General features: G+C 37.2%; 1 protein-coding gene across 1 annotated transcript in view; it reads right to left on the bottom strand.

Moving 5' to 3' along the window:
• Positions 1–11,231, bottom strand: part of KMO (kynurenine 3-monooxygenase) — a 55,260-nt gene extending 44,029 nt beyond the window's left edge. The window contains 1 exon segment of the mRNA XM_036856628.1: positions 10,953–11,231. Within this exon segment, the coding sequence (XP_036712523.1) occupies positions 10,953–11,027 (75 nt within the window). The 5' untranslated portion in view covers positions 11,028–11,231.
• Positions 11,232–13,580: the final 2,349 nt, after the last annotated feature.

Here is a 13,580-nt window from a genome sequence, read left to right as displayed (position 1 = left end):
TGATACTCATATAATAAAGACAACTACAACTAAACCACAGATACATGTATATAACAATTTTTAGAAGTATATATTTTTAGAAGCATATTATTTATGTGTGTATATATATGATCAGCATATATCATATATACATAAAGCTTTTATATATATTTCTAAAATCAAGAGAATGATAAACACAAGATTCAGGCCAATGTAATGGGTGGAAGAGAAGCACAGAGGCTGCTATAAGTCATTCAATGTATCAATTCCAGGTTGAGTGGTGAGTTCAAAAGTACTGCTGCTTATTATTATTAATAAACACACAAAAGAATAAACAAAAATGTCTTCTTCAAGACCAGTCATAATAAGGTGTCCAATTCTGTATAACTAAGGTTTGAATAAAATTAAAAGAAAAAATATTGGTAGATGTTACATAAATTCAACTAGAAGGATTAGTAACATGGCTAATAAAGTACTTTTCAGACTCTAACTTTATTTCTCCTTCTTACTTTGTGTAAAATGCACTTAATCAGGAATGAAGTGCCTTCTTTAGTTGTTACACAGGCAAAAAGGCTAGCAAGACATAAAGATATAAATGCAAAGGAAAATGTGTGTACATCATTCTGAGCACACCACAAACTCTCGGTTAAGGCACAGCTAGTTCCTGTGCATCAGTAGGGGAGGAGGGTGGTGAGAGGAGAGAAGAAACTAGGCAGGGTTAGACTCCTGGGCGCAATCAGCAGTTTTCATGCCAGTTCTTAGAGTTAAGCCTGGACAGAGCTAAGACAGTTCTATTAACAACATGGACAATTATGAAAAATCTCTATATTTCTTTTGAAGCACCAATAGTCCACAATAGTAAACAGATTTGATCATAAAATAATTTGTAAATTAAATGTTTTGTTAACAACTGGTCTAGCCTGGTTGCTTAAACAGAGCTCTGATGAGATTCCTGGGTTACGTAATTATGGATTTACCCAATTTATTGTTCTTCCATTTCTCTACTTCTTCTCGTCTTACTTCCTTCTTTAAAGGTCATATGCTTTGACCCCACCCTGACCCATTATATTGATGCCTAACATACCAATTTAAAAGATAATTTGAAAGTTTCTTTTATATAAATGTGAGTGAGATAAGCTTCTCAGGCATTCAGCAGGTGTGGCTTTTTGTAATAGGATTCATTAACTTTCTGCTGATTCCCATGTGACCTCTTCAGCAATGATTGTTCAAGTGTCCAATGATCATGAGAAAACTGTACCTTTTAATTTATAAATGCTGACTTTGACAGGAAGAGGCAACATGATTATAAAAATGTCATACCTTTTATGCCTTTTAATATAATGTGTTTGAAATTAATCTGATAATGTAATGTTAAACATGTGTCAACTATTTTTGACCTAATGAAGCATATAAAACTCTCCCTAAGAATCACAGAGTTTGTTTGTTTATGAGTCTGTCACCAAACAGACTTTAGTAAAGCCTGTTACTACCTCCTACTCATGAAACTATAGCTTGGTCTCTGAGGAATTTGATCTTTGAACACAGCAATGTAATGAGAAGACTGTTAACTGTACTTATTCTGAAATAAGCAAATAAAAGTGTCTTCAGGGACTTCCCTGGTGGTCCAGTGGGTAAGACGCTGAGCTCCCAAAGCAGGGAGCCTGTGTTCCATCCCTGGTCGGGGAACTAGGTCCCACATGCATGCCACAACTAAGAGTTTGCATGCCACAACTAAGAAGCCCACATGCTGCAACTAAGAGTCTGCATGCCGCAACTAAGAAGTCCACATGCTGCAACTAAAAAAGATCCCACGTGCCGCAACTAAAGATCCCACATGCCGCAACAAAACATCCCACGTGCCACAACGAAGATCCCTCATGCCACAGCTAAGACCCGGTGCAGCCTAAATAAATAAATAATGAATAAATATTTTTTTAAAAAAGGTCTTCATACTTTGTAACTATTCCATCTGCTAGAATTGTGTATGTTATGCCAAATGTTGTTTTATTATTTAAACCTTACTCTGAACTCTCTGACCTGTATCATCTGAGTTTGGTCTCTAAGGCAGAGCAATAGTCTTGATTTTCCCTCCTTTGATGATGATAAGATGAATGCCCCACACACTTTCAAGTAGGGGCTCTTAGGAAAGCTTGTTCATGACTTTTTCTCTGGCCTAGATCCTTCTCCAGAATATTATCTCTGACTACTGAACCTCTCTTCCTGGGTGTCTTACAGGAACCTTCATCTCAACATACCTCATATTCAGCTTATTCCCACTCCTCAACCTTCAAACCTTTCTCCTCCTCTGTAGTTCTTAGTGAATGGCAACTCTGCCCACTATTTCACCCAACCAGGATACCTCGGAGAATATTTAATGCCCCTCCCTACCTACCGATATACATTTAATTAGGTGACAAGTCCTATTTATTGCACCTCTTGACTCTCTCTCAAAATAGATCTCCTACCCATACCTTCCACCTTCCTTATATGGGGCCCTCATTACCCTTCACCAGGACTACTACAAGTTTTCTAGTAACTCTCCATCCCCCCAGTCTCTACCTATTTAAGCCATACTTCCACCAGAGCTAGTTATCTTGTATCAAATGATACATTTTCTTTCTTAAAATCCTTTAATGGCTCCTCATAAGTCCTTAGGAAAAAGTCCCAAATTTTCAACATGGCATAAAAGACTTTTACATGGGAACCCAGCCTCTCTCTCCAGCTCATTTTTTGCTATTCCCTTGTACTATCTGTAAGAGGTATACCAAAGTCACTGTATATTTCCTGAATATGCCATGCACTTTTATACTTACGTGCCTTTGAATCTAATGTTCCCTTTGCCTGGACTATTTTTTTCTGCTTTAGCCTTCATTCAAGACTCATGTCCTCTGTGCAATTTCTCTCAGTATCTCTCCTACTCCAAAAGACTTGTCTTTTCTTCTTTAATTCCATGAATGTATATATGTGTGTGTATATGTGTATATATATGTGTGTGTTGTAACATCTCTCATAATTAACTAAATTATTTATTTACATTCCTGTCTGACTTTCCCACCAGGCTGTGACTGCCCAGGGAATAATGATATGTGATGTATGGCTTGTACTTTATCAATCTTTCTATTTCTGGTACAGACCTGATACTTAGTAAAAACCTTAACATTTTTTAATAAAAAATTAGAAAATACAGATAAACATGAAGAAAAAAGTAATCTCCCGCAATCTTACCATCAGGGAGAACTGGTGTTAAGATTTTCTATGTATGTAAAGCAAACGATATTTCTTTTAAAAATGGTAGCAGGATATATATTTTATTTCATAATTTCCTTTAAAAACTGAATAGTATACTGTGAATATATTTCCAAGTCATAAAATATTTTAAATCATAATACTTGATAATTATATTACATTTCATTGTATGCAATGCCCTTATATTTGTACATTTGAGTTATTTTAATTTTTTAGGATTATAAATGATTGCATGGTGCCCACTGAGTTCTTTTGATAAAATCACAGTAATGAAATGGTCCATCAAAGCACAAGTCTTAGTGGCAGGGACCAAACTCTCAGAAACTTCTGAGATCTACACCCTCTTTCTGTCTGCCCCATTGGTTCTTAGGCCTTAGTACCAGGGAGGAATGGAATAAATATAACAGGGTAACAAGAAAAGAGGGAGGGCTTCCCTGGTGGCGCAGTGGTTGAGAATCTGTCTGCCAATGCAAGGGACACGGGTTCGCGCCCTGGTCTGGGAGGATCCCATATGCCGCGGAGCAACTAGGCCCGTGAGCCACAATTACCGAGCCTGCGCGTCTGGAGCCTGTGCTCCGCAACAAGAGAGGCCGCGATAATGAGAGGCCCGTGCACCGCGATGAAGAGTGGCCCCCACTTGCCGCAACTGGAGAAAGCCCTCGCACAGAAACGAAGACCCAACACAGCCATAAATAATAAATAAATAAATTAAAAAAAAAAAGTAGAGGAATTTTAAAAAAAAAAGAAAAGAGGGAGAAGACAATTTGAGATAAGTGGAGGAGAGGATTTTGATTGCCTGGAGTGTGGGAGGAGTTTGCTGTATCTTCTTTGGTTTTGTTTTTAGAATAGCTGCAAAGTACGTGAAAGAGATTGAGAGTGAGTGAGATTTTTAGAAGGTTTTGTTACAGGTTTTGAACATACTCCAGATTTGGTGTTTTTGAGAGACCACATTAAAGATTCTAATGCTTTTAATTCCCCTCAGATTGAAGGACGATCGTTCCTCTAAATGCAGCGCCTTGCTGAGGCTGACTTCGAGAGAGAGAGCGCTGATGCTGCTTTCCGCAATTCCCCCCTATTTTTAAGACAATCAGCATGTATTTTTTCAAATTGTCCTCCAGAAAAAAGTACCAATTTAGATTATCATCAACAGTGGAGGAGTGCTCTTTTCTCTTTGAGTGGACAGATAGATGAATAGGTGGATGGACAGATGTTTATGGACAGATGGACAAACAGAGTATTTTGGAACCAATGAAAAGGAAAGCAAAACACGTTCCTTGTAGGCAGTTAATAATACTTTGATCTGTCTAGAGTTACTGGTTCCATTCCAGGTACTGCTCATCAGGTAGCAAATGAAATAAACTCTGAGCAAGGAATTCTGTTTTATGTAGGTGAGAACAGGATTTATGAGGCACCTTAGAAGTCCATCAAGGTAGCAAAAAAAAAAAAATCTCAAAATGTTAGTTTGGTGTGTTAGAGAAATATAGATACTTGACCAAGATAGCTGAAAGAAAACTTGTTCGGTGGGAGGAAATGAAGCACAAGCAAAATTACAAAAGAGATTGAGGAAAGCTGGTAGAGTGAGATGAAAACTTATCCCTAGCCATTGAGCAAATGCAGGATGACATCTGTGGTCACAAAAAAAATCCACTCTACTTCTGTTTGTAGAAGTTGCTAGATATCAGGGAAGTAATAAAGGTTTTTCATACACAGGTTTTAGTGCCTGAAGAGCAGAAAACAAGAGTGGAGTGAATAGAGTTTTATTTTAATATTAATAAAAATAATAATAATAAAGGTAATTAAGTTATTTACATGGTTTGTCTCATCAATATTTGCATAAAGTAAAAAGTATACACTTGAACCAACTATATATAGACCTATATATGGAACTATATATAGACCTTGACCAAAGATTATGAAACATTTGATGGTTTATATGTGTCCAGAATATTTATTTTGGAGAAAGTAAAAATTCTGGGTGACATTTGATTTCTGTTTTTACGAATACTACATTGAGAACAAAGCTAGAGATCTGTGAGTGAGGAAGTATGAAAAAGAAGCAGCATAATTGTAGAATTAAAAGACCTAGGGACCGGCACATATATACAATGGAATATTTCTCAGCCGTGAAAGAAACGAAATTGAGTTATTTGTAGTGAGGTGGATGGACCTAGAGACTGTCATACAGAGTGAAGTAAGTCAGAAAGAGAAAAACAAATACCGTATGCCAACACATGTATATGGAATCTAAAAAAAAAAAAAAAAAAAGATGGTCCTGAAGAACCTAGGGGCAAGACGGGAATAAAGACGCAGACGTAGAGAATGGACTTGAGGACACGGGGAGCGGGAAGTGTAAGCTGGGAAGAAGTGAGAGAGAGGCATGGACTTATATATACTACCAAATGTAAAATAGATAGCTAGTGGGAAGCAGCTGCATAGCACAGGGAGATCAGCTCAGTGCTTTGTGACCACCTAGAGGGGTGGGATAGTGAGGGTGGGAGGGAGGGAGATGCAAGAGGGAAGAGATATGGGAACATATTGTATATGTATAACTGATTCACTTTGTTATAAAGCAGAAACTAACACACCATTGTAAAGCAATTATACTCCAATGAAGATGTTAATAAATAAATAAATAATAAAAATAAAACAAGTAGAAAAAAAAAAAAAAGACCTACGGATCTAGTTTTAGCCCATGATGAAGAAAACGAGACGCAGAGAGAGTAAGATTTCTTGGGCTTCCAGCTGGTTGCAGCCTCTCCTCCTCCTCCTCACTGTCTTCTGCTCTTTCTGTCCAACTGAGCTGAGTGAAGAGTGAGCTCTAAGGGGAAAGATTCTAGGGAGAAAGGGCAGAAAACACCATCTAGGGCCAATTTGGCATCAGGACTATTTTGAGCCTATAAATCTGTGACAGAATTATCATCTATAGAAGTGAGACACAACCTCTCATAGAATCAAGGTCAAGCAGTTTCAAAGGCAATGACTTGAACACTAGGGGAGAGGGCACAATTAACAACAGTAAGTCATAAAATGCACAAGTCTCCTTACTCTGATGTTTTGAATGACTTTACCCTCTAAATAGCTCTTAATGGATAATTTTGCTGGGTCAAACATAGGGAGAATGGAGTGGGGTTGCTTGTCAGCAGGGGAGACAAAAGAAATGCTTCAATATTGCCCTAAAATACATCTTCAAAGTGTGTGCCAGAACAATGCACACATACTTCAACAGAAGGCTGCAGCGAAGGCTGGAATGCTTAATAGTCCTTTCAGCTAAAACTCTTAAACTTCAGCCAAAAAGTGAGGGCTCAGTAGCTGTAGTTGTCACTGAAATCTCTGGTCATTTCCATCATATCTGTAAACATTGAAAATAGTCACCTCAGAAGCAGCATTTCTGAATACCAAGGACCTGAATACCTACATATCTTAAGGACACATGTGCTGGATAGATGACCTTTCTTTTGACTTCTCTGGCTTGTCACTTTGTGAAGAAAACACGTCTCACTCTAAAAGTGTTCCAAAGTAAGGCGGCTTGTGTGGCAGTTTTTTCCCCTAGGTCAACTTGTTAGAATTGGAAAACTGTAAAACTCCTTCCAGCCTGAAAAGTAGAGATTGTTTTTCAAATTAGTCCTTCAAAGGACTGCATTCCTTATGATTCCATTCTGATGAAAAATATTGTCTTTCTTTTAATTGCCCATAACTTCTAAGAGCATGATCCCCCATTTTGTTCTGAAAGCAAACTCATGCACACAAAATATTTTAGTGTGTTTGACAGTATAAGGCACTGGGATAACCTTCATAAAAGGAAAGGGAGCAGGACCCAAAGATAAGAAAATCTTTAGACTCATGAAGTTAAAAACCTTCTATGGGGAATACACTATGCATATCTATAACTTTCACAGAATGCAGTCTGTGAGAAAGGCAAGCAAAGCTCTGTGCACATTTGCAGGAGGAGAGGTTCCCCCAGCTTCCAGGAGGTAATCACTATTGCAGGGGAAGGGGTTGGGAGCAGTGTTTCACACGAGAAGGAAGGTAACTAAGTCAATACAGTCATTTTGCTAAATATCCAGATTAACGTTCTTGAAAAACTGTTTTAACATCTTTTTCCACTCCTCAATAGCTAAACTTTCACCAATATATGATCATGGTTTACAGTTTCTTTCACCTTTAGTTTCTGAGTAAGATTCTTTCATTGATCTATTGGCTCCTTCTGACCTTTTGGACTTGACATGTCTTCAAAGAACAGAAATCAGCTGGTTAATCACAGAATCAGATAATCACTATGCTAGAGCAAAGACAAATTCTAAGGGTAATCTTTCACTAGGCAAGGCACCATTGGGAAAAAAATAAGTTCACTATATTCTTTGGACTTCTGAGTAAAGGTTCTCAGCTCCATTGCATTTTTTCCCCTGGGGCCCAGAGAGAGTCTTTAATGTAGTAGACAGTATGAAGGGCTAGGATCAGTCCATGGCGAGGAAGAGTATGGGAAAGGTGGGAAAAAAAACGCAAGGAAGTAGATGGGCAAGAAAATAATTTTGTCCTTTATGTATTGAATTTAACCTTCTTGAATTGCTCTGTTTAATCAATGTTTTTTCTCTTAATTTCCTCAATATTCAGACTTCCATCCAATATGAAATTTCTTTTACCTTCATATCATTAAGAAGAGTTTTTCATCCCTCTCATTCATTCAAATGACAAATACTCATTCATCTGACAAATACTAACTAAATAATGACATTAAGCAATGTTAAGCATGGTTCCAGCCATAAGAGTCTATATCCTAGTTGGAGTAGATATTTAATGAATAGTTTACCTATTTACCAAAAACAAATAAAGTGTATAATTTCAGATACTGATAAATAATACAAAAAAACAAAAAACAGGGAAAAGATGAGGCCAGGCAGATAGACAGGCTCAGTTCCTGTAGAGCCTTTGGTAAGGAGTTTGGATTTTATTTTATTTGTAATGGGAAACCACTGGAAGGTTTTAAGCAAACAGTGATAATTATCACACTAATGATTTAAAAGTGGCTGCTGCTTATCCACTGCCTGTGGATAAGAGTAGAAGCTGGGAGACCACTTAGGAGGAAATCAGGACTATGGATGAAGGATGATGATGGCCTGGACTAGGATGTTAGCAACGGCCAGAATTGAAATATATCTTGGATATAGAGCCACCAAGGCTCACTGGTAGAGTGAAAGAGGAATGGGGTTTGCATAAAATGAAAAAAAGAATCAAACCTGATTCCTAGGCATGGACCTGAGCAATAAGGTAAATAGAATTCCTTTGCAGAGGAATTTTAGTTGCTTCTTAATACACGTGTATTAATTCACGTCTTCTATTTTCTAGCACATGTATGTATGCATGCACAGATAATGACATGTTTACATGATGAAGAGTTCAAGTGTTATTCAGGGAGGAATCTGTGGATGATACCAACATTTTTATGCCTTCCAAAATCATATATCCAATCACATATTTGTTATCTCCCCTTGGACTTCTAAGAGACATTTTAAGATATATCACTGCTGCCACCCCAGTCCAAGTCTTGGTCAAACACAACAGCCTCTTAACTGGTGTATCTGGTCTTCTTACAGTTTTTCCAACTCTTCTCTACATAACAGCCTAAGGAATCTTAAAATCGCAGCTTGCTTTCCTACCTAAAATCTTCCAATGGCTTTCCATTGTGTCTAGGATAAAATCTGTCTGCCTTGCCCTCTAAGATCCTAAGATTTCTGGCTATTTCATTCTCCCCAGCCTCAGCAGCTACTCTTCTCCACACTCATTCTTTCTGCCTTCTGTCTGCTCCAAGAAAGTGCCCAGCCCATCATCTATCGCCTCAGTGTTTCTCTTCGGACAGTCGTTCATCTACCCAAAATGCTTTTTCTGTAGCCCTTCGCATGGTTGCTTCCTTCTCATTATTCAGGCCATATGCCTCCTCCTCAGAAAGGCTGTCCCTGAGCACACTCTAAACGGACACCCGTTAAGACACTACAACATTACCCTGCTTGCATTTCCTTCATAGTGCTTAGGTCTCACCGAATTTATTTATTCGTTTTCCTCTCCATTGTCTTTCTCCTCACTGAATGCTCACCACTGTATCCCTAGTACCTAAAGCAATGATGGCACATAGCTGGCACCCAATAAGATTTTGTTGAATACATGAATTCTCATTTTATGCAAAATTTAGATAGGAAAAAACTGGACTGAAGCCTGGTGTGAAGTATGGAGAAATGATGACACATGTCACGTGCATTGGCCAACACAGCATGTGGTAGCCTTCCTTAGCATTTTGAAATTTAGAACCAGAAATGTTAGAACTGTCATCGTACTTTGGGGAAAACACAAGAAAGAAGGCAAAACAAAAGTCAGAATTAGTACAAACTGTATAACTCTATGTGCGATATAAAATATACTGATCTATATACAACCCAGAACAGTGTCTGGCACATATTAGGCCCTTAATAAATTTTTGTTGAGTAAATGAATGAATGAACTAAAGGCCTGCAAATGATTAGACCAAAAGCAAAACCAAAATGATTAAACTTTAACTAATGGGGATATTTTTACTCCAAAATAAGAGTTCTGCTAAGGGAAGGGAAATACAGTTTAGCTGAGGCAGCCCCACGTTAAGCAGAACTAGCTTTCATATAATAACGACAGAAGCAGAGGAGAGCCCCCTCCTACATCTTGCTAAATGTGGGCCATCTCGGCCCCTTCATCTCACCGGCTCTGTGAGACAGGAGGCCTAACTTCACCACCCTAGGACCAGCTCCACTGCACCAGCCAAATAAGGTGACTAAACAGGTTTTACTCCCAAGTACTCAGATAACTAGTGAACATTCAACATGATAGTTTTGCATTAACTTCGTGTTTCTTGACCCTTTTATTCTTATTAGACAGAATAAACTGAGTTATTAACCAAAGCGGGGCAAATGTTTTGATTAAAATGACTATTTACACTAATAATCTGTTTTTTAAAAGTAGCCAATTTGGGGATTAATCAAATTCGATTTGCTTTATTTTCTATTTTTAAAAATGCTGTACTGAAAAAGCAAGGGAAAACAGACACTTTTGTATTTAATGGAAATAAAATCGCTTTTCTAGAAAAGAGCAAACTAAACTAATACCACATTTTAAAAAGGTGTATTTAAATATCAGAAAAGTTTCAAAAGAAAGTGAACAATCCTTACAAGTGATTAGTAATAATCATTAAAATATGTGAAATAGGTAAGGAAGAATAGAGGTACAAACTTCCACTTACAAGATAAATGAACTGTACATCGTGAGGAATATAGTCAATATACTATCTCTGTATGACAACAAACACGTGGTCAAAAAGTACAAACTTACAGTTATAATGTAAATAAGCACTAAGGGTGTAATGTACAACATGTAATTAATACTACTATATGTTATATATGAAAGTTAAGAAAGTAAATCCTAAGAGTTCTCATCACAAGGAGAAGATATTTTTCTTTTTCTTTTATTTTGTATCTGTATGAGATGAGGGATAATGTTCACTAAACTTATTGCAGCAATCATCTCATGTATATAAGTCAAATCATTATGCTGTACACTTTAAACTTATACAGTGCTGTATGTCAATTATACCTCAATAAAACTGGAAGAAAAAAATTAAAGAAGTTAATCTCTGATAAACAAATAAAAAAGAGTAATGATAATTAATATAATACCGCTAACAGGAATAATATATCCAAATAGATTCTTACCAAGCCACCACCAATGACAGCTATATTTTTCCTTTGAATATCAGAAGAATCCATCACTGCCAAAGTGGTTTCCATAATTTTTGCTGGTCTTGTCACGGAGAAAACTGTCTCCTACACACTGATTTCCTCCGGTCTTTACTCTGCCCAAAGCCCTGCATTTGTGAGCCAGCAGCATTATTTGAGCAAGGCTAATTTTCCTTGAACTTAGAAGGTAGCATTTAACCCGTTAGTTGCCCAGAGGACAATCAGCTCAACTTTAGGAAAAAAGGGAATTCATTGCAATAATCAAATTTTGAAAAATCCAGCCAAGCGAAGCCCCTCACTATCTTATGCGTAAAACAGAATTTTTAAAGCACGGTTTTACAGCTTTTCTTCCTCCTTTTCTAAACCGTGTATTCTTACTTTCATTTTCATCCATGACTAACCATGAATGAAACTTCCCTGGTCTCATGTCCCAGAGCATCTTACACTTTTTTTAGGAAGATGGCATGGTTTCATAATTGATCTGTGGATTATTATTGTTATTAAGACTGGTCAGGAATTTCAGCTAAATGGTCCTCATGGATTGTCTTTTTTTGCATCAAATGCTAGAAACGTTAGAATCTAATTTGTGCATTAACACTAGCGGAGATGGTTAATATTATGCTTTTTGTAAATTCATTCATGGCTTCATATTATCTTTCCACTTCTTTGTCTTCTTTCACCCCATTTTAAAAGCATATTTGAAATTTTTTGTGCATATTTTTGAATTGAGGGTTTTTTTAAAAATGGAACATGATGTGTAAAATAAAGTCAGAACGTAAATGAAGATGCTTTCTCCCTGGCGAGGGCAGACAGACTTCAGACCGGTTTTTCCCTGGTGAGGAACTAGAGTTAGACATCATTCAATAGTGACCCCTTGTGGATAAGTATGGTTAGAGTTGCTAGAAAAAGTTGTTGTTAGGAATTTTTATTTATTTATTTAGAATACGTAATATTACATTCACATGGTATGAAATACAAGAGGCACAAAAGGGTATACAGTGAATAGTCATTTTTCTTCTAACCCTGTCCCTTGGCCACCTATTTCTCCTGCCCAGAGACAGCCACTGTTTTGGTGTCTGGGTTTCCCTACTCTTCTGTAAACAGCTCTCTCTCTCTCTCTCTCTCTCTCTCTCTCTCTCTCTCCCCTTCCCTCCCTCCTCCTCCCTTCCTTTTCATAAATAGTAGCCAATTTTACATGCTTTTCCACGCTCTATTTTTTCATTTACAACATAAACTCAAGAATTCCAATATACAGAGAACAGTTTCATTTGTTTTTTAAAATTGTGGACTGTAACACAAAAAACTAAAGTACATAAAACACAAGTGTACAGTACAATAACTTATTGTAAAGCAAGCACCCATGTATTCACCACTCAGGCTACAAAAAAACGTTGCCAGAACCCCAAAAGTCTATATGTGTTCCCTGCCGATCACCATCCCCTTCACAGAGGTAACCTCCATTCATACAAGCATCCTTAAAATGCTTCAGTTTTGCCCTTTTGCCTCTTTTTAAACTTTACTGTAAATGAATTTATGTCGGGGTTTTTTCTCTGAAATTTCCTTTTTTTCTCAATATTATGCTTCTTAAGATCCATCTGCGTTATTCCATGGAGTTCTAGTTCACTTGTTTTCATTTATCCATTCTACTGCTGATGGATATTTGGGTGTTTCCAATTTTTTAATATTTTGAATAATGCTGCTGCTTGACCAACCTTGTATATACAATGTAGTACACATACATATGAGTATGCATAGGAATTACATACTGGTTATGCATATTTTTAACTTTCCAAAATAAACCACAGTTACGTTCCAAAGTATTATACTAACTTTTACTTGACACAGTGTATAGAAGTTTCTCTTCTGCTACATCCTCATCAGCATGTACTTCGCTAGTACATCTACTTTTTGCTGGTCTGGTGGGTGTGTACTCTATCTCACTGTCATTTTAATTTGCATTCTCTGATTATTAAGGAAGTTGGGCACCTTTTCTCCTGTTCATTCACATTTGCTTTTCTTCCTCTGTATAGTGTTCATTTTTCTTTTCGGTGGTCTTTTTTTTTTAACTGACACTTGATATGAGTTTTATTCTTTTTATATATTGCAAATAACTTCTTCTACTCTGTGGCTTGCCTTTTTGCTTTCTTAATGATGTGTTTGGATGAAAAGATATTCTGAGTTTTAAAATATCAAATGTTATCAACCTTTTCCCTTATGGGTTTGTTTTGATGGTTATTTATTTGGGGGGAGTAGGTACTCATGTTATCTAATTCCCATATGAGAATTTTAAACTGAGTGTTCAAAATTCTTTTTGAAAATTAAAAAAAAAACTGCAGGAGGGAGATCAAGATGGCAGAATAGAAGGACATGGAACTCACCTCCTCCCACAAATACATCAGAAATACATCTACATGTGGAACAATTCTCACAGAATACCTACTGAATGTTGACAGAAGATCTCATACAACCAAAGCTTCAAGACAGATTACCATGTAACCAAGTAGGATGAAAGGGGGGAAAAAAGGAATTGGTAGGGGACCCGCATCCCTGGGAGGGAGCTGTGAAAGAGGAAAATTTCCCAGGAACACCCTTCAACAGCTGAGA

Source organism: Balaenoptera musculus, chromosome 1 (genome assembly GCF_009873245.2).
Source record: "Balaenoptera musculus isolate JJ_BM4_2016_0621 chromosome 1, mBalMus1.pri.v3, whole genome shotgun sequence".
Classification (NCBI taxonomy): domain Eukaryota; kingdom Metazoa; phylum Chordata; class Mammalia; order Artiodactyla; family Balaenopteridae; genus Balaenoptera; species Balaenoptera musculus.
The sequence above is the reverse complement of the archived record's forward strand: the minus strand, read 5'-3'. Positions and strand labels throughout refer to the sequence as shown.